The 25,864-nt window shown below is 46.4% G+C and overlaps 1 protein-coding gene across 11 annotated transcripts in view; it reads left to right on the top strand.

Annotated features, from left to right (window-relative positions):
- The window catches only part of SVOPL (SVOP like), a 306,199-nt gene that overhangs the window by 178,286 nt on the left and 102,049 nt on the right, over positions 1-25,864 (top strand). Inside the window, exon 14 of one of the 11 annotated variants that reach the window (XM_068111894.2) lies at positions 1-130. This exon is cut by the window's left edge and continues 26 nt beyond it. The exons of the other annotated variants lie outside the window; for them this stretch is intronic. Within the exon in view, the coding sequence (XP_067967995.2) occupies positions 1-130 (130 nt within the window). The remainder of the gene's footprint in view (positions 131-25,864) is intronic. 11 annotated transcript variants of the gene reach the window in all.

Genomic DNA, 25,864 nt, shown 5'->3' with positions numbered 1-25,864 from the left:
GGAGTCGCTCGGGGCGGTCACTTTGTCTCTGGGTACGAACAAGAAGCTCACCATTGTTGGTGCGTTTGGTGTGCTGGGATTTGTGTGCACTTTTGAAGGAGCGTGGAGCTTTTGCTGCATCTTGACATAGGTGGGCAACATCTGGTCTCACCAGGGAGCTGGGGTGCACGTTGCGCTTGGTGGTGGAAGCAAGGAAGGGCCGCTTTGACTGCTTGCTCCACGCCTGGGCATTTTTGACGTGCGGTGCTGGCGCCATTTTGGGCGCTCCAGTGCTGGAGGCATTGGACCGGACCATCGCCGTCACCTTTATAAAGATCCTCGTTGAGACCAGAGCTGAGTACCGGCAGACTCAAAGAAACATTTTATTTTCATGTTATCTTTCCCCTGTGTGCATTTCCGTGTTTGATGGAGGATCCTCAAAGTAGGAATTTCAATTATTTTACTTCAACCTTTATTTCGCCTTGCATTTATTTTCATTAAACCATTGTTGTTGAATTTCCTTGTGTTCATTTATTCGTTGTGGGTTTGAGAATAAACCCGTGTGTTTCGTGTAGATAAACGTCTCATTGCCTTTAGTCCCACGCGCCATAAAAATAACCGACAAGAATTCGGAGTGTGCCTCGGGAGTAAAAACGATCAGTCATTCGTCACACAGTGGTCTTAATCGCTGGGTGACACGACAATACATAATGACATTGACAATTATAATGGAACAGAATGATAATTATACATAATTATAATGATAATAATAATTATACATAATGATAATGATAATGGTACCTATATCATTATATTGTTGCGGTTTTGGAAGACCTCGGGGAATTACGTTCTCTCTCCATTTTTATCTCTCTCCCCATGTCTCTCAATCTATCTCTCTATCCCTCCCTCTCTCTGCACCTCTTTTTAGCACATCCATACACACTTTGCAACACACAACATTACACTTTACAAAACCCACATTTCAATTCATTACAAATCCAACAGATCAGGGAGGTGAACCTTTTCAACAACATGGCAAAGCTGAATCTTCTGAATAAAGTTCTACACATGGGTGGGGTTGCCCATCAACCCCAGTACAGGATCATGAGCACCGCATGTCAACGATAGCGCACCAATCAGGAAGTTGCATGAAGAGCTGCCATTTCCCAGACCATGCCTCCATCAGGGGCTTTATAAGGCTGGAGAATCCCATGACCGGGGCTGGTATGAGAACATCCGAGAGACAAGCCCTTGAGAGCAAGCTTTTATGAGAGCAAACTATTGCGAGAGGAAGCCGCTCTGGAAACGAATGGGCTGGTACCACGGAGCAAGAGCTGACAAATCGTGGAGTTTTTCAATGGACGCGCCGGCTGACACACTCTGACTTACACCCTCTTTCTCTTTCTATCCATATTGTACAGCGCACCTTTCCTATGCCATCTCCAGGCATTGCAAATCGTCATTGCTGGGCACCGAAGGGGGCTTGGCAGTGACGCACGCTGAAAGAGAGTACTCAGTTTTCACTCTGGTTGTTGTACACCGCTCCTTTCCTATGCCATCTCCAGGCATTGCAAATCGTCATTGCTGGGCACCGAAGGGGGCTCGGCAGTGATGCACGCTGAAAGAGAGTACTCAGTTTTCACTCTGGTTGTTTCCTTGTTTTCTTGTTTTCTTGTTTCCTTGTTTTCTTGTTTTCTTGTTTGTTTGTCCGGGCGATATCTCAGCCATCCTTTGAGCTAGGAAGCTGAAATTTGGGCACAATAGTGAGAAAGTGCTTTGTCAAAAATGTTATTTTTTGTTTTTTGATTAATCAATAAATTGAGGAGTAATATTTAATTATTAGCGATTAATTAAGTACTTATTTAATTAATCAAATTTCCTTTCTCTTCTGACCATTAACTCAGGCACCTTTTGGGTTAGGAAGCTGATATTTGGACATGCCAATGACCAGGTGATTTGGCTGCAAAGGATATTTTTGATTTATTAATTAATCAATTAATCGATTAATTATTTAATTATTCGATTAATGACCAAAAAATTGTTTTTTTTAAAGTTACAGATTCTGATGAAATAGTGGTAGTTTTTTTTTTGTTTTTTTTTTGTTTGTTTTTTGTATACAAGATCGAGGCTCGTGAAAGAGCGAACATTAATCACACAGAAAGACAAACCGACACATAAAACATATAACATCGGGAGCGGTAGACAAGATGGGGAGAGAGGGGGAAGGACACAAACACAACATTTGAGAGCAGGGACCGAGAGACATGGAGACATCGAGAGATCTGAGAGAGGGCGAGGGCTTTGGGGGGGGGGGGGCATGGGAAGGGGGCGGTGGGAGAGGTATAAAACATATGGACACTGCCAGGACTTCCAGGAAAGAAGTTGGAATTTCAAACAAGGTGGATCTGGGGTGAATTAGCGGGGGTAGAAAAGATCAAGGTTTTGGATGGGGGAAGATAAGAGATGGTGGTGAACAGCTGTTTTAAAGACCTGGAGGGAGGAGTGGGATTGAAGGGAGTGAGGGAGTTTGTTCCAGAGGCGGGAGAAAAGAGGAATGAAAGAGTGAAGGTGAGCAGAGAGCCGAGATTTCGGCAGTTTAACCATCAGAGGGTTGCTGGCAGATCTTGTGCGACCTGTAGGAATATTTGGGGGACAGAGCACAGAGAGAGCTGGGGGTGCAAGGCCGGAGAGGAGTCGGTAGAAGACAGAAAGACCACCTACCTGCCTGCGGTGAGTGAGTGAAAGGCCCTCAGAGATAGCTTCATCGCGGGAGATTCCAATAATTCTGAAAGCTTTGGTTTCAACAGCGTGAAGCCGAGCTAGGTGTGAGGCAGGAGCACCGGCCCATAGGGGAGAACAGTATTCCATTGAGCTGCTGATGAAAGCCTTGTATGTGGTGAGGAGCTCAGGTGTGCCGAGGAAGGACTTCGCACGACGGAGGATGCCCAGTCGGCGACTGGCTTTGGAGGCCAGCTTGGAAATGTGGTTTTCCCAAGAAAGATCATGGCAGATAGTGAGACCCAAAATCTTGAGCGACAGAACTTCTTGGAGAGGATTGTTGAGAAAGTAGATGGGAGGGTTGTCCAGTCGATCTTTTCGGAGAGACATAGTAAGATTGTGAGATTTGTCAGGATTGAAAGACATGTTCCACTTGTTTGACCAGTCTGTGATTTTGTCCAGGTCTTCAGAGAGTGAGGAGGCAGCAGACTGCCGATCTGAGGGAAGAGGAATGGAGCGGCAGAGAGTGGAGTCATCAGCAAAGAGATAGAGAGGATTTTCGAGAGTCAGAGAGATCATTGATGAAGACCAGAAAAAGCACGGGGCCCAGAACACTGCCTTGGGGAACTCCAGCCTGAACAGGAAGAGGAGATGAGAGAAACCCATTCAGGGCCACACGTTGACGACGACTAGAGAGGAAGTCCGCCAGCCATGCGTGGAGATTTCCATGGATACCAAAGGAGGAGAGTTTGGTGAGCAGGGCGGGGTGCCAGACCATGTCGAAGGCACGTGATATGTCGAGGGAGACAGCTCTAATTTCCTGTTTGGCATTGAGGACCTCCATCCATTGTTGAGACAGCAGAAGCAGCATGTCCAGAGTAGAGTGACCTGGTCTGAAACCAAATTGATGATCAGAGATCAAGCCATTGGAGAAGAGGAAAGATTTCATATCCGAAGCAATGATGGATTCCATGACTTTGCTGATAATTGGGAGAAGGCTGATTGGTCTGTAGTTGCTAGGATCTGTTTTTGCACCTTTTTTGTGCAAAGCGGTGATGTTGGCTGATTTCCAAGCAGATGGCAGTTGACCTTGAGCAAATGAGAGGGTGAAGAGAACAGAGAGAGGGTGAGATAGAGCAGCAGAGCAGGATTTTAGGACCCGTGGGCTGATGCCGTCGGGTCCAGTTGCAGAATCAGAGTCGAGGGTTGACAGAAACTTTTCCACCTTGTCAGGAGGAAAGGACACGGAGTCCAGGAGCAGCAGGGTACGACTGGGTATCGTGGGTACAGAGAGGGATGGGTTTGGGCCACAAGATTTAGAGGCAAACACAGAGTTGAGGCATTCAGCTTTTTCACGTGCGGAGTCAGCTGTGTAGCCGTTTGAGGTAAGGGAGGGGATGGAGGGGGAACAAACACCAGAAACGGATTTGACCAGACGCCACCAGGATTTGGAAGAGGGAGACAGATAAGAGAGTTCGGTCTTGAGAACGGAGAGATATTGTTTCCTGGCTCTCCTGAGGGTGGACACACACTTGTTTCGGGCTTTGTGAAAGGAAATGAGATTTCCTTCCGTTGGATTTGCTTTCCAGGAGACGAAGGCAAGTTGTTTCTGGGCAACAGCCTCACCACAAGATTCCGTGTACCATGGACGGGAGGAAGGGTATGACAACTGAAGACGAGATGGGAAAAATCTGTGCATGAGAGAGAGCAATTTACTTTGGAAGAATTCCCAGGATGAGTTGATGTCAGAGGTGGTAGAGATGGGAGACCAGTCCAGATGATTGATTGCTGCTTGAAGACCGTGCCAGTTGGCCTGAGTGAAATGCCAGACTCGTCGACGCTGAGCAGGCTCCCTGAGGATGGTCAGAGAGATGTCCACTTTAACAAGGACATGATCAGATGATCCGATCGGAGCAGAAGAAGAGCAGCAGACATTTTCAGGGAAGTTAGTCATAACCAAGTCCAGAAGAGAAGATGTTCCGTTGACTGAGATCCGGGTCGGGAAATTGACAGATTGTGTCAGTCCCAGTGAGTCGCAGAAGTCCTTTGCTGAGGAGCCATGGCTGGTGAGAGAGGTACCCACACCCAGCCAACTGGCATGATGACAGTTGAAATCACCACATATGAGGAAGAGAGAGTTGGGATGAGTAGATAGAAGTTGGTCCATATCATCAGACAGCGAGATGTAGATGGAGTCGTCACTGTTTGGTGGACGGTACAACACACATATGAACAAGAGGTGGGAGCGAAGGGGAAGCCGGAGCCAGAGGTATTCCTGGGGGTGAGGTGGAGAGAGTGCAGTGCAGGGCGAGTGAGGAAGAGAGTTTTTGATAAAGATAGCAACCCCGCCTCCAGGCCGAGGCTCAGGGCTATCATACCGGAGGAGGGAGTAGCCCGGGAGAGATACTATGGAATCAGAGACATCATGAAGGAGGAAAGTTTCTGTTAAGCAGATCACGTCTGGTTTGACAGAAGCAACCTGTATGGAGAGATCAGTTAAGTTTGAACGAAGGCCCCGGATGTTTGAGGTCCATACCGTTAATGAAGAGGAAGGGGGAGCATCAGATACAGAACAGGGGGGAGGAGGGGTAGGGTAAGATGTGGAAGAGGTGGAAGAGGTAGGGAGAGCTGTTGAAGGTGTGTCAGAGATTTCAGAATAGCTCGGAGAAAGGGAAGGATGGGGCGGACAAAAGGTTTGATGGTGATTGGGTGAGCCACAATGAGGTGTTATTTGAGGAGGGGGAAGAGCGAGGCAGAAGGTTGGGGGAGATGGAGGTGAGAGTTTGAAGGGGGAAGAAGCGGGGAGGACGCTTTGAGGAGGGGGAGTGAGAGGGGGGAAATTGAGAAGCAATGAGGGTGGGGAGATTTGAAGGGGAGGGGTGAGGGGGGAGTTTGGGAGGGAAGGGACAAGGGGAGGGATTTGAAAGGGATGGGATATGGGGGAGATTTGGAGGGGAGGGGTGAGGCAGGAGTCTAGGAGGGGAGGGGCGAGGGGGCGTCTTGGTGGGGAGGGGTGAGATTGGATTTTTGAAAGTGTACGATTTATGGGAAACGAACATTTATTGCAAAATGAGTTTCTTGTGACCTTCGAGTTAAAAATACGTTTAAGGACGCTGGATGGAGGATGGAGTGCAGGAGAGTTTAGGGAATGTAGAAAAAAGGCACTATAGGAGATGGATATTTTTTTTGGGATGAATTGATTTGGTGAGCAAGTCGAAAGCAGCCTTTTAAAGAAGAAGAAGAAAAATGTGTTATAAAATATGACGGAATACATAACTTGAGGGGAAAGTGTAAACATTGAAGGTTAATGAGTGAAAACTATCTGGGGAAATGGGGGAGAAACACGTGGTCGAAGAACGAACGAACGAATAAGAATGAATAAACGAATGAGAACAGAGAAGGAATTTTTTTTTTTTTTTTTTTTTTTTTTTTTGAGTTGACATTTACACAAGGAAGTAGGCTATGGGTGAAAAGACTGGGAATACAGAGAACGAAAGTTATTGGATCACAAACGACGGACCGCTGAGAGAAAAACAAAGCCTCAAGGTTGTACAGTGCACACTGTACAAGGCCTCAAGACACGACACGAATTAACACGATTTTCATTGCAGGTATGAAAGATTTGCACCGAAAAATCTTCGTCGGGACACAATATACGTACAACACCATAAATAAATACAGTTTTAACGAAAATACAAATGGGAACAATCACTTAACTTCGATTTCAAATCGTTCGCGACGCGGCAAAGGCCTTGCTCGCGACACGGCAAACAGACGATCAATTTATGAAAGATAAACACCGAGAAACAACCAAAGTTGCACACAATAACTTCACACACCGAAAGATAAATACAGTTTCGACAAAATACAATTGTGAACAGACTTAACTTCGAAAAACGTGGAGACCGTGTGGAGCTTCGAAAATCCCTCCCACCGTCTCCGAGATCTCGCGAGTTAGTTTACGTGTTCTCTGACCAAATTGATTAATAATTTAATTTTTTTATGATTATTATTTATTTATTTTCATTATTAATCATTTATTTATTTTCTTTCTCATTTGGCCAATATCTCAGGCACCTTTTGAGCTGGGAAGCTAATATTTGGACATGAGTGACCAAGTGATGTGGCTATCAAGGATATTTTTGATTTATTGATTAATCATTTCATCTATTAATTATTTATTGATTAATCGATTAATTATTTATTGAGTAATCAATTAATTATTTAATTTTTTATAAATGACTGATTTAATTAAATTTCTAAAAGATACATCTTCGGATGAAGCACTAGTGGTTTAGTTATGCGATTAGCCAATTGATTATGAAAATATTTTGTGATAATCTTTTATTGATTTTAATTATACAATTCATCAATCAATTAGTGTACACCTCTCCCTCCCAATGCAGCCTCAATGAGCTGCACTGCGGTATTGCCGGGCGCCAGAGGCGCGCCGGCAATGCCGCGCTGCAGCATATTTAATTATTTGGCATGGGGCGGTGGACTTTGATTGTATGTGTACTTGTTTGTTTTCTTGTTTTCTTGTTTGTTTGTCCGGACGATATCTCAGCCATCCTTTGAGCTTGGAAGGTGAAATTTCGGCACAGTAGTGAGCAAGTCCTTTCTCAAAAACAGTATTTTTTGTTTTTTGAATAATCAATTAATTGAGTTATTTAATTATTAGCGATTAATTAAGTACTTATTTAATTAATCAAATTTCCTTTCTCTTCTGACCATTACCTCAGGCACCTTTTGAGTTAGGAAGCTGATATTTGGACATGCCAATGACCAGGTGATTTGGCTGCAAAGGCTATTTTTGATTTATTAATTAATCAATTAATCAATTAATCGATTAATTATTTAAATGTTCGATTAATGACCAAAAAATTGTTTTTTTTAAAGTTACAGATTCTGATGAAATGGTGGTGGTTTATGTGTTCTCTGACCGAATTGATTAATAATTTAATTTTTTAATGATTATTATTTATTTATTTTCATTATTAATCATTTATTTATTTTCTTTCTCATTTGGCCAATATCTCAGGCACCTTTTGAGCTGGGAAGCTAATATTTGGACATGACAGTGACCAAGTGATGTGGCTATCAAGGATATTTTTGATTTATTGATTAATCATTTAATCGATTAATTATTTATTGATTAATTGATTAATTATTTATTGATTAATCAATTAATTATTTAATTTTTTATTAATGACTTATTTAATTAAATTTCTAAAAGATACATCTTCGGATGAAGCACTAGTGGTTTAGTTATGCTATTAGCCAATTGATTAAGAAAATATTTTGTGATAATCTTTTATTGATTTAAATTATACAATTAATCAATCAATTAGCGTACACCTCTCTATGAGCTGCACTGCGGTATTGTCGGGCGCCTGAGGGGCCCCGGCAATGCCGCGCTGTAGGATATTTAATTATTTGGCATGGGGGCAGTGTACTTTGAATGTATGTGTACTTGTTTCTAATTTGTTCACCTGGAATGCACGAGAGCATTCAACAATTGCACCCTTGACCCATTCAAGGCTGGGTTATTGACTTGCATTCACTATTTCTTGTGTCGCTCCACAAACATTCACAAGCACTTCTCCCCACATGGTGCACCACATCATTCCTCCTCCCCTCTTCCACGTTGGGACCAATGTAAGCCCAAAGGGTTATGTCGGTGAGCGAGGGATCGCCAACAAGCCATGCCTTCTTCATCTCTTTCTGTCTATCCCTATTCCTTATTTGGTTTCCCAGAGTGACTGAGGGGCCTATGTCTGCAGAGTCGTGTTAAGGTGACTGACTAAGGGGTTTGTGTGCTTAGGGGCAAGGTATTTTCTATTGTGAATTGTTCTACCTGTGTCCTTTTGGCTTTTATAAACTTTCCAAACTGCCTAATTGTCTTTTCTTCATTGGTAAGGCAATAGTGTGTAAATAGTGAATGGGAGTTCTGCGCTGCTGTTTCACTATGGTTAGTCATTAGCCAACGTCCCATTTAGGGTATAGCTCGGCCACTCTTGAATGACAGTAGTGGGGCATTGAGAGCACGGTTCCCTATCTGGGGGAATTCATTTATCAGGACATTAACGTGGGAATTGGATGCAAGGACCCTTCCTCCATAAATCGTCTAAGATGGCGTCCATGGTTGCCGAGTAACCCATCATGCCACGGAGTTATCTATGGCTCGTCGGCTTCACAGTCAAAAGTCAGGAATCGGGTCTTGGAAGCCCCTCGTGACCCAGCAATCCCATAACAATATATACCATTATCATTATTAATGCCCGATAAAAGTAGCCCAAAGAGACGATTAGAAATGTGGGCAATAACAACAAAAATGGAGAAAAGGTCAACAAAGCACAACACAATATGGAACGAAATATGTTTGGTATTACCCCCGAAGATAGAAAGACAAGTAAACGGGTCAAAGAACAAAGCAGAACTCAGGATTTCTAAGAAATATCCAAACTCAGGAAATGGAAATAGGCAGGACACATTAGCAGGTCAGATAACAGGTGGACAACAATGGTAACAACATGGCTGGCAACAGAAACAGGGGAATGCCATGCCTAAGATGGAGGGATGAAATAGACAAATATTGGGGAAGAGTCAATTGGAACAACAAGCAAGAGACAGATCAAAACGGCGTCAACATACTGAGGCCTTCGTCCAGCAGTTGACTGAAAATAGTTGATGAATGGTACGTAATGACAATTATAATGGTACATATAATGATAATGGTACGTAATGATAATAGTAATGATAATTGTGCATAATGATAATGACGATAATAATGATAATGGTATTAATGATAATGATAAAAATGATAAGAATCATAATGGTACATAATGATAATAATAATGAAACATAATCGTAATGATACAGAATGATAATGAAACATAATCATAATGATAATGATGCACAATGAAAATGATACATATTGTTAAGGATAATTATAGTAATGATAATGGTACATAATGATGATTAAACATGATCATAATGATAATTATGCACAATGAAAATGATACATAATGATAAGGATAATGATAGTAATGATTATGGTACATATTGATAATGAAACATAATGATAATGATAATGATGCACAATGAAAATGATACATAATGACAAGGATAATTATAGTAATCTATCTATAATTCCAGCAATCTCTGTGTGTATGTTTGTATGTTTGTATGTTTGTATGTTTGTATGTTTGTATGTATGTTTGTCTGTGACCGCTGTTTCTCGACAACTACCGGTCCGATATACTTGAAACTTGCCAGGTATATTGCTGGGGACCCGAGGATGTGCCTTTTCAAGGTTTGAAATTAATCGGACAAGCAGTTACCGAGCTATGTCCAAAAAACGATTCAACCAATCAGAGAGCAGCGAGCTATCACGTGTGCCGAACGTGGCGAACAGACTCTGCCTCGGACGGCACATTTGAGAGCGTATTCATTTATTTCACGTTTGCAAACTATGTTGGCGCTATGTTGGCGTTAAACTATGTTTTAAAACTAATAAAAACTAATTTGCGATTCATCGTAACTGCGATATACGACCTTCCGGAGCTCCCGTGAGAGCGTGCGCCATTACGGATAGTAATTCAATTAAAAACATAAAAACATTGTCCCAATTCAGTCAGAGCGAAGGGCGTTGTTTTAAGCGAAGAGCGTTTTATTTTTCCCCTTAAATTCAGTCGCCGGACGGTGAAAGCTTTTTTTGGGGGGCAGCTACTGGCAGCGACGTACGGCCAATCACAGGACACGTTGTTGTGTCGACGTGCCGTGTTGTTTTCCCTCGCGGTTTGGAATGTTTTTCCTTTTCATTTCTTTTCTCTTCCTTACGGAAGTACGGGCATTTCCTTAAATTTGCGATTCTTTCGCTTTCCTGCGCGTTTGGGCACGCTATGGCGATTTCTTTACCAAACTCCGAAGCCGTTCGCTTTGGACCAAACCATTTCATGTAAATAGAGGGGGGGGATTGTCACCGTACTCGCAAGCCGTTCGCTTTGGACCAAACCATTTCATGTAAATAGAGGGGGGGGATATAATTTTAGATATAGATATAGTACGGGCATGCCCTAGTGATACATAATGGTAATAGTAATGATAAATGGTACATTGTAGGAGCTATGCTCCAACGTAAATCGGAAGAATGGACGTGACAAAAAGCTGGAATTCGTCCGAGTTTCTTTATTGTGTCAAATCAACTCGGGTACTCTGAAAAGCCCGTTTATCCGGCAGCAATATATATACACATAATCCCGGAGCGTTTGCCCGGGAAAGGCGAGAGGGGGCGTGCCCGGGCGTCCTGGACGAGGCCTGGCAAGTCGAGAGCGGGCATGCCCGGGCGTCCCGGACGAGCCCGGCATGGTGATCGCTCCGCGTCCTCGGTAGGTGCAAGGCGATTGTGTATACCCAGCGGTAGCCGCTACACACGTCCCCCCAGAATCGACTTGCACCGGCAGGGTCAATTTAAGGGGGGTCCTGATGACCCGGCCGAAGCGACCCCTGGCGGGTCGTGGGGGGGGGGGGGTCCGGTGTGGTGGTGGGCGGTCGAGTGGGGGGCACCGTGGACGGGGGGCGGCCTCGCCGCGGCGGAAGGGACAACCGTAGCGGTTGGTCGATGTCCACGTGTGCCGGCTTGAGGCGGTCCACTGCAATCCGGTCCGACCTGCCGCCGATGTCGATGACGAACGACTTGTCGTCCCGTCGCAGGGCCCGGAAGGGCCCATCGTACGGCGGCCGGAGTGGCCCCCGATGTGCGTCATGACACACAAAAACGTACTCCGCTGTGTGAAGCGCTGGAGGGACGTACGACTGGGGGTCACCGTGGTGGGACGTTGGCACGGGGGCAAACCGTCGGGCGGTCTCCTGGAGGTCCGAGCGCTGGTGAGCTGCGGACCAGGGACTGGTAGCGTTGGGCACGAATTCGCCCGGGACGCGTAGCGCCTGGCCGTAGACAAGCTCGGCGGTGGATGCCCGGAAGTCCTCCTTGGAGGCCGTGCGGAGGCTCAAAAGGACCCACGGCAGCCGGTCGGCCCAACCGCCGTGCTGAAGGCCGGCCATGAGCGCGGCCTTCATGGAGTGGTGGAATCGCTCGCACAACCCATTGGCTTGGGGGTGGTAGGCCGTAGTACGGTGGAGCTTGACCCCCAGGTTGCGGGCGCCCGTGCCCCACAGCTTGGAGGTGAACTGCGGTCCGCGGTCCGACGAGATGTCCGCCGGTGCGCCGAAGCGGGCAACCCAGGTGGCGATGAAAGCCTGCACCACGTCGGCGGTGGTGGAGACGAGGGGAATGGCCTCCGGCCACCTGGTGGTCCCGTCCACCATGGTGAGCAGGTGTGTGAAACCCCGTGATGGGGGGAGGGGGCCCACCAGGTCCACGTTGACGTGGTCGAAACGTCGTTTGGGCACGGTGAAAGGTGCCAGCGGAGCCTGGGTGTGTCGGTGGACCTTGGCCTGTTGGCAGGCTGTGCAGGTGCTGTTCCAATCGCGGACATCCCGTCGAAGGCCGTGCCAGACGAATCGCGCCGACACCAGCTTCTGGGAAGCTTTCCGGCCCGGGTGGGAAAGGCCGTGGAGGGAGGCGAAGATGCGGCGTTGCCAGGTAACGGGCACGATGGGGCGAGGCTGGCCTTGGGAGACGTCGCAGAGCAGGACAGTGTCCGCGAAGGGGATGTCGGCCAGGCGGAGGCCCGTGTCCGCCGCCCGGAGGGCTTGCACCGTGGTGTCGGTGGTTTTGTCCGCCGCCATAAGCGTGAAGTCCACGCCGAGGTGGACCGCGATCGCGCTGGCCCGAGAAAGACAGTCAGCCACGGTGTTGTCTTTGCCGGCGACGTGCCGGATGTCCGTGGTAAACTCCGACACGGCGGAGAGGTGGCGCTGTTGGCGGGCCGACCACGGCTCCGTGACCTTGGCCATTGCGTAAACCAACGGCTTGTGGTCGACAAACGCCGTGAAGGGTCGGCCCTCCAGGAGGTGGCGGAAATGGCGAACGGCCAGGTGTAGACCGAGGAGCTCACGGTCAAACGTGCTATATTTTAGCTCGTTCGGCCGGAGTTGCCGGCTGAAAAAAGCGAGTGGCTGCCAAACCCCGTTCACCCATTGCTCGTGTATGGCGCCCACCGCGTAGTCGGAGGCATCCGTGGTGAGGGCGATGGGAGTGTTGAGCACTGGGTGAGCGAGCAGTGTTGCGTCGGCGAGGGCCCGCTTTGAGCTTTTAAAGGCCGCGTCCATTGCTGTGGACCAGACGACGTCGTGCTTGGCCGGCTTGCCCCGGAGGGCTTCGTAGAGGGGCTGCATGAGTTGAGCAGCGTGGGGCATGAAGCGGTGATACAAATTCACCATTCCCAGGAATTCCTGCAGGGCCTTTATGGAGCGGGGACGCGGAAACGTGGTGATTGCCTCGACCTTGGTTGGCAGCGGCACGGCCCCGTTCTTGGTGATGTGGTGGCCCAAAAAATCAACGGCCGTCATGCCGAAGTGGCATTTGGCCGGATTGACGATGAGGCCGTGCTCGCTGAGGCGCCCGAACAGTGTTCGGAGGTGGAGGAGGTGCTCGGCCCGGGACGTGCTGGCGACGAGGATGTCGTCCAGGTAAACGAAGAGGAACGGCAGGTCGCGCAGCACGCCGTCTATCAAGCGCTGGAACGCATGAGCCACGTTCTTGAGGCCAAACGGCATTCGCAGGAATTCGAATAAGCCGAACGGCGTGATGACGGCCGTTTTTGGGACGTCGTCCGCGCTGACAGGTACCTGGTGGTATCCCCGTATTAAATCGATCTTTGAAAAAATGACCCGTCCTGCCAAACGGGCGGAGAAGTCTTGGATGTGCGGGATCGGATACCTGTCCGGGGTGGTAGCGTCGTTAAGGCGGCGGTAGTCGTCACATGGACGCCAGCCGCCCCCTGGTTTTGGGGCGATGTGTAGTGGCGAAGGCCACATGCTATCGGAGCGCCGCACGATGCCGAGGTATTCCAAAGCGTCGAACTCGGCTCTGGTCACGGCGAGCTTGGCTGGGTCGGGCGGCAGGCTCTGGCGTAGACCGGCGGGCCCATGGTTGGTATGTGGTGCTCGATACCATGTCATACTGCGACGGCCGAAAACGTCGGCCGCATGAGGGCCGGGAACTCCGTGAGCAGGCGAGCAAACTCGCTCGCCGCCGGGAGGGCGCATGCCAGCTCGGTCGGAGCGGAGCTGCTCAATGTGCATACCAGGGAGCTGAAGGTCTCGGCATTGATGAGGCGACGCCGTTGGACGTCCACCAGCAGTCCGTGTGCGCAGAGGAAGTCGGCGCCTAGCAGAGCCATGGGCACGCTTGCGGTTACAAAAGTCCAATTAAAGCGTTGGCCGCCGAAGCAGAGGGTGACGTTGCACGGGCCGAAGGTGCGGATGGCCGATCCGTTGGCCGCAACCAAGTAGGGGCCGCAAACCGCGGACTGCCTGTCCTGATCGGAGGTGGGTATGATGCTCAGTTGGGCGCCGGTGTTACACAGGAAGCGCTGTCCGGACGTTTTGTCCCTGATGAAAAGTAAGTTGCCCGTGTGGCCGGCGCTCATGGCTGGTAATGAACGCCGGCCCGGCCGTTTCCCGGCTTGCCGAAGGTGCACGGGGGTTGGCATGTCCAGGCCTTCTGTCCGAACCTGGCATGATAATAACACCATGCCTGGTCAGGTGGAGGCCCCGGTCGTCGTGCTGGAGGTGGTCGGCGTAGCGTAGCGGCCGCCAATTGCGTCTGCAGTTCGGTCGTCGACCGTGCCGGGTGCTCGGGCGCCATGGGCGTTGCTTCGGACGGCGGTGGGCTCCAGGTCGCTGCTCCAATGCGTTGGCCTGCTGCGGAGATCTTGTCGGCTTCCCTGGCGAGGGCACGGGGATCCGTGATCATCGTGCTTGCCAGGGCGAGGCGTACCTGGCTGGGCAGCTGACGGAGGAAAAGCTCCCGGAACAGGATTGCCGGAGAGTGCACGCCGAGCAGCGAAAGCATGTAGTCCATTCGCTCGGACGAGCGCGTGTCGCCGAGCTCGGGCAGGTCGAGCAGGCGCTGTGCGCGTTCCGCCGATGAGAGGGCGAAAGCGTCGAGGAGGAGCTTTTTAATCGCGTCGTATTTGTCAACGGCTGGCAGGCTCTCGAGGAGGCTCAGGGCACGGGCCACGGTGGTGGAGCCGAGCGCTGCTACCACATGGTGGAAGCGGGTGTCGTCGGCCGTGATGCCTCGCAGGGTGAACAGGGAGTCCGCCTGTGCGAACCAAACCGCCGCGTGAGCCTCCCAGAAGGTAGGCAGTTTGAGGGTAACTGCCGTGTCCATGTCGGGTCACCAATGTAGGAGCTATGCTCCAACGTAAATCGGAAGAATGGACGCGACAAAAAGCTGGAATTCGTCCGAGTTTCTTTATTGTGTCAAATCAACTCGGGTACTCTGAAAAGCCTGTTTATCGGGCAGCAATATATATACACATTATCCCGGAGCGTTTGCCCGGGAAAGGCGGGAGGGGGTGTGCCCGGGCGTCCTGGACGAGGCCTGGCAAGTCGAGAGCGGGCATGCCCGGGCGTCCCGGACGAGCCCGGCATGGTGATTGCTCCGCGTCCTCGGTAGGTGCAAGGCGATTGTGTATACCCAGCGGTAGCCGCTACAACATAATGATAATGATATTAATGATGATACATGATGGTAATAGTAATGATAAATGGTACATAACTAGAACGGGCACTCGGTAGAGCGCATACCTTCGCCGCAGCTACTGTTCTGTACTTGGTAAAAATACGATTTTGACCTTTTCGTGACCTTGACCTTGACCTTTGACCCGATTGCTCCCAAAATCTAATCAAATGTGTCCCGTATAATAACCAATCATCCCACCAAATTTCATGCAATTCGGTTGAATACTTTTTGAGTTATGCGAATAACATACACACACACACACAGACATACAAATAAATACACAGCGATCAAAACATAACCTTCCGCTTTTGCGAAGGTAATGATAAAATGATATTAATGATGATACATGATGGTAATAGTAATGATAAATGGTACATAATGATAATGATATTAATGATGATACATGATGTTAATAATAATGATAAATGGTACATCTATCTATAATTCCAGTAATCTCTGTGTGTATGTTTGTCTGTGACCGCTGTTTCTCGACAACCACGGGTCCGATATACTTGAAACTTGCCAGGTATATTGCTGGGGACCTGAGGATGTGCCTTTTCAAGGTTTCATATTAATCGGAGAAGTAGTTACCGAGCTATGTCCAAAAAACGATTCAACCAATCAGAGAGCAGCGAGCTATCACGTGTGCCGAACGTGGCGAACAGACTCTGCCTCGGACGGCACATTTGAGAGCGTATTCATTTATTTCACGTTGGCAAACTATGTTGGCGTTAAACTATGTTTTAAAACTAATTAAAACTAATTTGCGATTCTTTCGCTTTCCTGCGCGTTTGTGCACGCTATGGCGATTTCTTTACCAAACTCCGCAAGCCGTTCGCTTTGGACCAAACCATTTCATGTAAATAGAGGGGGGGGATTGTCACCGTACTCGCAAGCCGTTCGCTTTGGACCAAACCATTTCATGTAAATAGAGGGGGGGGATTGTCACCGTACTCGCAAGCCGTTCGCTTTGGACCAAACCATTTCATGTAAATAGAGGGGGGGGGATATAATTTTAGATATATATATAGTACGGGCATGCCCTAGTAATGATAATGATATTAATAATGATACATGATGGTAATAGTAATGACAAATGGTACATAATGACAATGATATTGTTGCAGATCTCCAACGTCGGCCTTCCCCTTACCAAGGGGGGATTAATCCCCTTGTCTTTTTCTCTAGCCGATGCGATCCGGGGCTATCACGTTCCTTCCGGTCAGCGCTGAATAGGGTGGTAGGTCGAATTAGTCATATTACCTAATTACCAGCGCCTCCCAGGAAGCAAGGAAATAACCCCGCCTGAACCACGGTTTTAGTGGACACGCCGAGCGATAGCGAGCCGCGATTCGGGCCGTTAACAGGTACTAACCCGATTGGAGCGGTTCCTAATCGTGCCACGTTTACCCAATGGAGAAATCACTAAGACAGTCGAATTGAGAGGAAACAGGAAGAACAAGTAATTTATTACACACTTTGTACAATGGAGAAGAAGAAGAAGAAGAAGATACACAGGGCAGCCTTATAACAGTCTTAATTTATCCGTGGACACGGGCCCGTTCACACTCAGACTCACACGGGGTTTGTAGATGGTCAGGCGATGGTCCAAAGGATCACGTCCACAGCTCGCTCCGGTCCCCGACTCATACCACGAAGGCGATGGTAGACGGCAGGCAAGCTCTCCGCGTGTCGTTGGCATGGATCGGACAATTATATGGGAAAGGTGAGCTAGGCTGGGTGGTTATTCCACGGCTCACGGCCGCGTACGTAATAAACGAACCGGCTAGGCGGTTATACTGGCGGTCTCAGCAAGCCCAAAGTCAAACCCCCAGCAAGTTCTTGCAATCAATGCCAACGTGACAATCCTTTCACAAAGCGCTTATACTCTCCAGTCCTTGGTAATGTGCGAATATCCTCTTACAAAGCCAAGCGCGATTCCTTCAGTCCTCCTTTCCGCACAGTCCTGTTCAACGATCTCCACCTGCGAGTCCTTTGGTAAGTCCTTTTCCAGCCGGGTCCTTCAGCGCTAGTCCTTACCACGCGAGTCCTCTCAGTCAGTCCTTCATGCGAGCGAGTTCAGTCCTTTTTAATGAGTGCCGCTTCATCAGTCCTTATCACGCGAGTCCTCTGTAAGGGCTTTGCGCTCGCGGTTATATAGCGCCGCCTAGCGAACCGTCTCGAATCTGGTAGATGCGCACTCACCACACCCCTTAGCCATGCCCACTCGAGCCCTGGTTGGTTGTTGGGGTCTTACCGGCTCCGCCCTTGATGTCTGCTTGACGTGGCCACACCCCCATCCTCACGCTCCGCCCCTTTTCCAGGCCTTACCTCATGGCATCTGGGCTGGTTTGAGCGTCCTAATGCGAGGGGCAATGGGGTGCAGACTGGATGGTGCGCAATGGAGTCGATTGGAGGGAGGGCTGCAAAATGAACGGGGCCTACTCTTATTTATTTATTTTACACAACGCAGGTATCACTATTGGAAATGGCCTTATCTCACATATACTAAGAAATAACTAACGTTCTAAGGTGACCTACGTGTTGCATGTGGACTAACTATGGGGGCAGAACCTTTAACCTTTATTAATCAAATATGTACACTTTCTCAGAACCGCAACAATATCAATGATGATACATGATGGTAATAGTAATGATAAATGGTACATCTATCTATAATGCCAGTAATCTCTGTGTGTATGTTTGTTTGTCTGTGACCGCTGTTTCTCGACAACCACGGGTCCGATATACTTGAAACTTGCCAGGTATATTGCTGGGGACCCGAGGATGTGCCTTTTCAAGGTTTCATATTAATCGGACAAGTAGTTAGCGAGCTATGTCCAAAAAACGATTCAACCAATCAGAGAGCAGCGAGCTATCACGTGTGCCGAACGTGGCGAACAGACTCTGCCTCGGACGGCACATTTGAGAGCGTATTCATTTATTTCACGTTGGCAAACTATGTTGGCGTTAAACTATGTTTTAAAACTAATTAAAACTAATTTGCGATTCTTTCGCTTTCCTGTGCGTTTGTGCACGCTATGGCGATTTCTTTACCAAACTCCGCAAGCCGTTCGCTTTGGACCAAACCATTTCATGTAAATAGAGGGGGGGGATTGTCACCGTACTCGCAAGCCGTTCGCTTTGGACCAAACCATTTCATGTAAATAGAGGGGGGGGATTGTCACCGTACTCGCAAGCCGTTCGCTTTGGACCAAACCATTTCATGTAAATAGAGGGGGGGGGATATAATTTTAGATATATATATAGTACGGGCATGCCCTAGTAATGATAATGACATTAATAATGACACATGATGGCAATTGTAATGATAAATGGTACATAATGATAATGACATTAATAATGACACATGATGGCAATTCTAATGATAAATGGTACATAATGATAATGATAGTAATGATACATGATGGTAATAATAATGATAAATGGTACATAATGATAATGATAGTAATGATACATGATGGTAATAGTAATGATAAATGGTACATAATGATAAATGATATTAATGATGATACATGATGGTAATTGTAATGATAAATGGTACATAATGATAATGATAGTAATGAGACATGATGGTAATAATAATGATAAATGGTACATCTATCTATAATTCCAGTAATCTCTGTATGTCTGTGTGTATGTCTGTGTGTCTGTGTGTCTGTGACCGCTGTTTCTCGACAACCACGGGTCCGATATACTTTAAACTTGCCAGGTATATTGCTGGGGACCTGAGGATGTGCCTTTTCAAGGTTTCATATTAATCGGAGAAGTAGTTACCGAGCTATGTCCAAAAAACGATTCAACCAATCAGAGAGCAGCGAGCTATCACGTGTGCCGAACGTGGCGAACAGACTCTGCCTCGGACGGCACATTTGAGAGCGTATTCATTTATTTCACGTTGGCAAACTATGTTGCCGCTATGTTGGCGTTAAACTATGTTTTAAAACTAATTTGCGATTCTTTCGCTTTCCTGCGCGTTTGTGCACGCTATGGCGATTTCTTTACCAAACTCCGCAAGCCGTTCGCTTTGGACCAAACCATTTCATGTAAATAGAGAGGGGGGATTGTCACCGTACTCGCGAGCCGTTCGCTTTGGACCAAACCATTTCATGTAAATAGAGGGGGGGATTGTCACCGTACTCGCAAGCCGTTCGCTTTGGACCAAACCATTTCATGTAAATAGAGGGGGGGGGGGGATTGTCACCGTACTCGCAAGCCGTTCGCTTTGGCTTTGCGAATGGACCAAACCATTTCATGTAAATAGAGGGGGGGGATATAATTTTAGATATATATATAGTACGGGCACGCCCTAGTAATGATAATGACATTAATAATGACGCATGATGGCAATTGTAATGATAAATGGTACATAATGATAATGATATTAATGATGATACATGATGGTAATTGTAATGATAAATGGTACATCTATCTATAATTCCAGTAATCTCTGTCTGTACGTTTGTACGTTTGTCTGTGACCGCTGTTTCTCGACAACCACGGGTCCGATATACTTTTAACTTGCCAGGTATATTGCTGGGGACCCGAGGATGTGCCTTTTCAAGGTTTCATATTAATCGGACAATTACTTACCGAGCTATGTCCAAAAAACGATTCAACCAATCAGAGAGCAGCGAACTATCGCGTGTGCTGAACGTGGCGGGCACACTCTGCCTCGGATGGCACATTTGAGAGCGTATTCATTTATTTCACGTTTGCAAACTATGTTGGCGTTAAACTATGTTTTACAACTAATAAAAACGAATTTGCGATTCATTCGCTTTCCTGCGCGTTTGTGCACGCGATGGCGATTTCTTTACCAAACTCCGGAAGCCGTTCGCTTTGGACCAAACCATTGCATGTAAATAGAGGGGGGGGATTGTCACCGTACTCGCAAGCCGTTCGCTTTGGACCAAACCATTTCATGTAAATAGAGGGGGGGGATATAATTTTAGATATAGATATAGTACGGGCAATGCCCTAGTAATGATAATGATAGTAATGAGACATGATGGTAATAATAATGATAAATGGTACATAATGATAATGATAATAATAATGATACATGATATTAATAATAATGATAAATGGTACATAATGATAATGATATTAATGATGATACATGATGGTAATTGTAATGATAAATGGTACATAATGATAATGATAATAATAATGATACATGATGTTAATAATAATGATAAATGGTACTAGTCTAGTAGGAAGACTAGGTCCCCCTGCACCCCCCGGAGATATACTTCTAATCAGTGTTTCTAGATTGGAAAAAATGTGTAGAAAATGACTAGCTATGGCCCCAAGCTGAAAAAATGTCCCACATACCATTTTTATGCAAATTACTGCTGCCATTATCAAAAAAACGATTTTTGACATATCTCAGCCAATATTGCAGATAATTGAAAAATGAAGGTGTCTAGACCCATGTTTTGAAGGGCATAGATCATGATAGAACTATTCATAACATGATTACATGTGTCTATGGTATACTAGTATGCTAATTAGTGCTTTATTTACAAAATAATCACAGTTTTACGAAATAATAGACTCATATTAAGGTCCGTCTACACAGACGTTAACACAAAGTTTTATTTTTCTAAATATTACAACTGTCAAAATAGTCCTAGCACTCAATGTGACCACTCTTCTCTTGCTTGTTTTAGATAAACATCATTAGCATTAGTGATTCTACACTGAGTCAGTCATCATCATTTTCATCGAAATCGAGCGAGCCACTGCGATTGCACCCATAGTAAGCAGGTCCTTGGCCCCTGGGTGCGTGCTTTCCAGATTTGTCAGGTGGACTTCCAGCCAAGTCAGATATCTGTAAAGTACAGAGAGGGAAATACTGTAGACATTTATTGGAATAGCTCCTCTCATAATACATGAACCCAAGTATCAATTAAAATCTACTCAGTGATGGTTATACATTTTACCATGTATGCTACACAAACCTGGAGTAGTTGTGTCCGTCAAAGGCGAAGAAGATATCTGCCATCTCTCCGTTACACTTGTGAAACAGCTGGAGGTTGTTGGTCTTCACAGAGTGGAGGAGCATGAAGACAAGATGGCAGTGGGTAATGAACGACATCCAGAAGGCAGCTGTCTTCCCCAGGTGGCCCTTGCGCACCTTTTCCTCAAAGGCATGGTACTTTTTGATGAGGAGTAGAGTTGAGGGGTCTTTGAGGGCTTCATCGAGGTGCTCTCGGTTGCAAGACTGGGTCATTCTGAGAAGCACAGCAGGGTCAGAGATCATGATGTTCTCCTCCTCAGTGAATCTCTCCATCAACAGCCTCTCCATTGCCTCACACACTGTTTTGAGGCAAAAGAGGGACTTTGCGTAGGCCTTTCCACTGAGAACACCTTTGAGAGATCCACTTGTTACTAGTTGTGCCTCAAAGAGAATCTCTGCATATCCAGAACCACGCATCTTGTGTCCAGTGAGCATCCCGATGTAGTTCATGGATGTGTGGAAGGGTCCAATCGTTACTACATGACTAGCAAATTCATTTGGCCAGCGCCAGATGATGGGAAGGGCTTTCATGCAGACACCCAGATCAAATGTATTCAGGACCCATCTCTGACCCACCTCAGCAGTTGCTGCCTCGGAACGCTTCAGTAGCTCACGAACAACTGCGTTGTCTGTGATCGGTTGGTGGATAGGCGTGCAGTAGTCGACTGTTGATTTGCTGGGTGGGGGAGAACCAGTTGCAGAGGTGAAACCCCCTAGCCCAGGCACAGGCTGCAGGCCACAGCTTCCGATGTATCTGATGAAGAGCCAGATGTAGTACTCTTGCATCGTAGTGGCATAGACTGTGTCATTCTCTGCTGGCGGTGTGAATGATGAGCCTTCAGGGAACTTCGGGCCAACGCGAGTAAAGTGCAAGGGTGGGAGAGTTTTTGGTGTGTCGACCTTCAGGCTACGCTGTTGTGACCTATTGATGGTAGGTAGCATTCGTTCCTTGCTGCTCTCGAACCCGGGCTTGACCTCCTGCACCATGATTCCTCCAGCACTGTTTACAATGTTGCTGCCGTGCACACTGGTAGTGGTTTTATTCAAGTTGTCCCACTCACAGTGGAATACAAGGTTGCCCTCTCCTGTCACAATTTGTGGTGTACGATAAGTTGAGACTTCATCCAGGACCTTGGCGAGAGCAGTTTCCAACTCCAAGGCGAAATCGTAGCTCTCAGAGTGTCCAAGCCTGTGTAGTATTGTGGTGAGCTGTTTGCTTCGGAACAGGTGCCTTACAGTCACACAGAGGAGAATGTGCTTTGGTAACTTCCATTTTCCATCTGACACTGCACGGCACAGATCTTGTCCAATGGAGAAGACCAGACGCTTCACCTTTTCTGTCTCGATGCCCTCCTTGCCAGTCATTAGCACGCTGAGAAAGCGGACAAGGTCTGGAGGTAGGATGTCTTCAGGATTGAGCTCCATGTCTTCAGCTGTTGGTGGCCATGGTTGGTCTTTACACTCTCTGAAAGCCTGTAGAATACCCTGGCGAAGTTGGAGGGCAACATTTTGGTTCTTGTTTGTGCTTCCGAGTGTGAATGCTCGTGCGAGAGCATTGGAAACTGTTATGTTTGAGCTGTGCACAAGCCAGAAAGAAATGACATCACATTTGTCATGATCAACCTTCGTGAAGTGGATATGCTCCTTGATTGGGTCATTCTGTAGGCGTTTCAGTAGTTTCTCTGACCGATAATTTGAGTTCTCATATCCATTCAGTTTCAGTTCCTCGACATAGAGCAAGCGCAAGGAAGAAAGCTGTAGAACTTTATTCTGCTGGATGACCTGGGTTTGAATGTGTTCCAGTACTGAGTTGAATGCCTTTTCATGGGCGGCTGACATGCAAGCCTGCTCCTTTGGTGCTTCGGCTCTGTGAATCGCACGCTCATAGTTGTAGAATGCTGTGCGGAAAGCTTTAAAACATGACGGATGGTGTTTGGCCTCACATGCAAAGAGGTCTTTGTTTTTCACCTTTCGATGGAGTCGATAGAGACCCATTTTCTCAGCCCGTGTTTCGATTTGCTCCCATGCATTTTCTTTGTTTTTAAAGGATGGGAAGGTTGTAGGCCTCTCAGTATTGCGATGAGCATCTTTGGTCTCAACTTTCTCACAAAATATACACTCTGGCGGGAAGATGGGTTCAGCAGAACCTCCTGGTTTACGAGGAGAGTGATGCCATGATGAGGTTGATGGCCCTGGTTCTGTATCATCTCCCAGACGATGAAAGTGGCGGACAAAGTGCTTATAACACTTGCTGTGATATCCTACTCTTTCTAGGTCATCAGGAAGAGTTGCCGGGATCTGATCACATACTGATTGCATACGACATGGGGAGTCATGCGGTTGGTTGAGACGTCTATCCCGGATCTTTTGAAGCAGTTGCAGTTTTTCTGAAGCAGATCCTTTAATTTTACGGAGGGGCGTGAAATCCCCATGATCAGACATGGATGGTACATGAAGGATGCATGTAGGAGGAGAGCTTTGGGCTGCAGGTTCTACACTCCGTTTTCTTTTGGGCATGCTTGCTGTCGATGTCTACCATCACTGTTAAATGACAAATAAGAAATCACGAATGATGTTAAAAGTGCCTGTGAAAGGAGGCTCTGAGTTTTCAGTGAGGTAACAGAGGTTCTGAGTCATGTTCTACACTAGGGTACTTTTTAGCTGACTAAACCATGTTTAGTGGCATCAAAAGTGCTAATAGCTAAAACATCTAAATTCTTCCACACTAACGTTAGCTATCTAGGCCAATGAAACATTGTGCTAAGTTACTGTAGCTAGCTCAGCTGTCGTGCCTCTTTCTGGTTCAATTCATATACAGAAGTCAACAGATATGTCTCATGTTTGGCATTAACAAAAGTTTAAGTTACACCGACATTAGGAACATACTGTACATAGATGAGGCTAGCTTTAACGTTAGCTAACATGGTGCTAGCTGGCTCAGCTGTTATTCTGCCTGTTTATGATTTCATGCAGAAACTGAAGTCAAGAGTGTGAGTAACATTATAGTTAGCATCTTACCTGGCTAGATTGGAGGATGAATACCAAGAACAACACACAGATGGAATGGAAGACTGAACTTTCAACTGAGGTATTCAATAACATCAACGTTACCAATTGATACGAGCGCGCGACATTACCAATTGATACGAGCGCGCGAGCGCGCATGTTACATGGATGGAAATGTAAAATGGCAGCTATAGCAGCACTAATTTGGATCTCTAGTCTGTCATTTCTGCACTGTGATTGGATAACATAAAAAAATATGTTTGGGAGTTAACAGCAGGAGTTGGTAGATTTTACGTGGGCTGGGTGAGAAACCTTTAAATAAGCAAGTGAAAATCTCTCGCAATACAAAGTCAATGGTGGGAAGAAAAGTTGAGTGGTACCAATGTTACTGCCAATGTCCCGCCCCTATGCAAGACTCAGGAGCATCTTGTTGACATTTAACCTTGAAAATACCTGGGTTTAGACCCCTTATGTACCATGTTAAGTTATCTGCAGTATTAACGTATCCTTATCATTTGTAAAACTGATTATTTTGTAATTACAGCATTAATATGCATACTAGTATACCATAGACACATGTAATCATGTTATGAATAGTTCTATCATGATCTATGCCCTTCAAAACATGGGTCTAGACACCTTCATTTTTCAATTATCTGCAATATTGGCTGAGATATGTCAAAAATCGTTTTTTTGATAATGGCAGCAGTAATTTGCATAAAAATGGTATGTGGGACATTTTTTTAGCTTGGGGCCATAGCTAGTCATTTTCTACACATTTTTTCCAATCTAGAAACACTGATTAGAAGTATATCTCCGGGGGGTGCAGGGGGACCTAGTCTTCCTACTAGACTATACATAATGATAATGATAGTAATGATACATGATGGTAATAATAATGATAAATGGTACATAATAATAATGATATTAATAATGACACATGATGGCAATTGTAATGATAAATGGTACATAATGATAATGATAGTAATGATACATGATGGTAATAGTAATGATAAATGGTACATAATGATAATGATATTAATAATGATACATGATGCACTTCTATATCTCTGAAAGTGCTGAACAGAAAAAAAATTGAGACGTGGCTCATTGTAAAGAACTCTCCATGGGGAATAAAATATGTTAATGATGACGTCATCGGTCACGTGGTTCGGCCGCCATCTTGGAAAAACCGAAAAAATTTGCACATCTACATCTCCGAAAGTGCTGGATAGAAAAAATTGAGACATTGCTCATTGTAAAGAACTCTCCATGGGGAATAAAATATGTTAACGATGATGTCATCGGTCACGTGTTTCGGCCACCATCTTCGAAAAACCGAAAAACTTTGCACCTCTATATCTCCGAAAGTGCTGAACAGAAAAAATTGAGCCATGGCTCATTGTAAAGAACTCTCCATGGGGAATAAAATATGTTAATGATGATGTCATAGGTTC

This window comes from Myxine glutinosa, chromosome 1, assembly GCF_964187855.1.
Source record: "Myxine glutinosa chromosome 1, kmMyxGlut1.1, whole genome shotgun sequence".
In the NCBI taxonomy this organism is placed as follows: domain Eukaryota; kingdom Metazoa; phylum Chordata; class Myxini; order Myxiniformes; family Myxinidae; genus Myxine; species Myxine glutinosa.
Note: the sequence above shows the minus strand (reverse complement) of the source record. Positions and strands in the feature narration are given on the sequence as shown.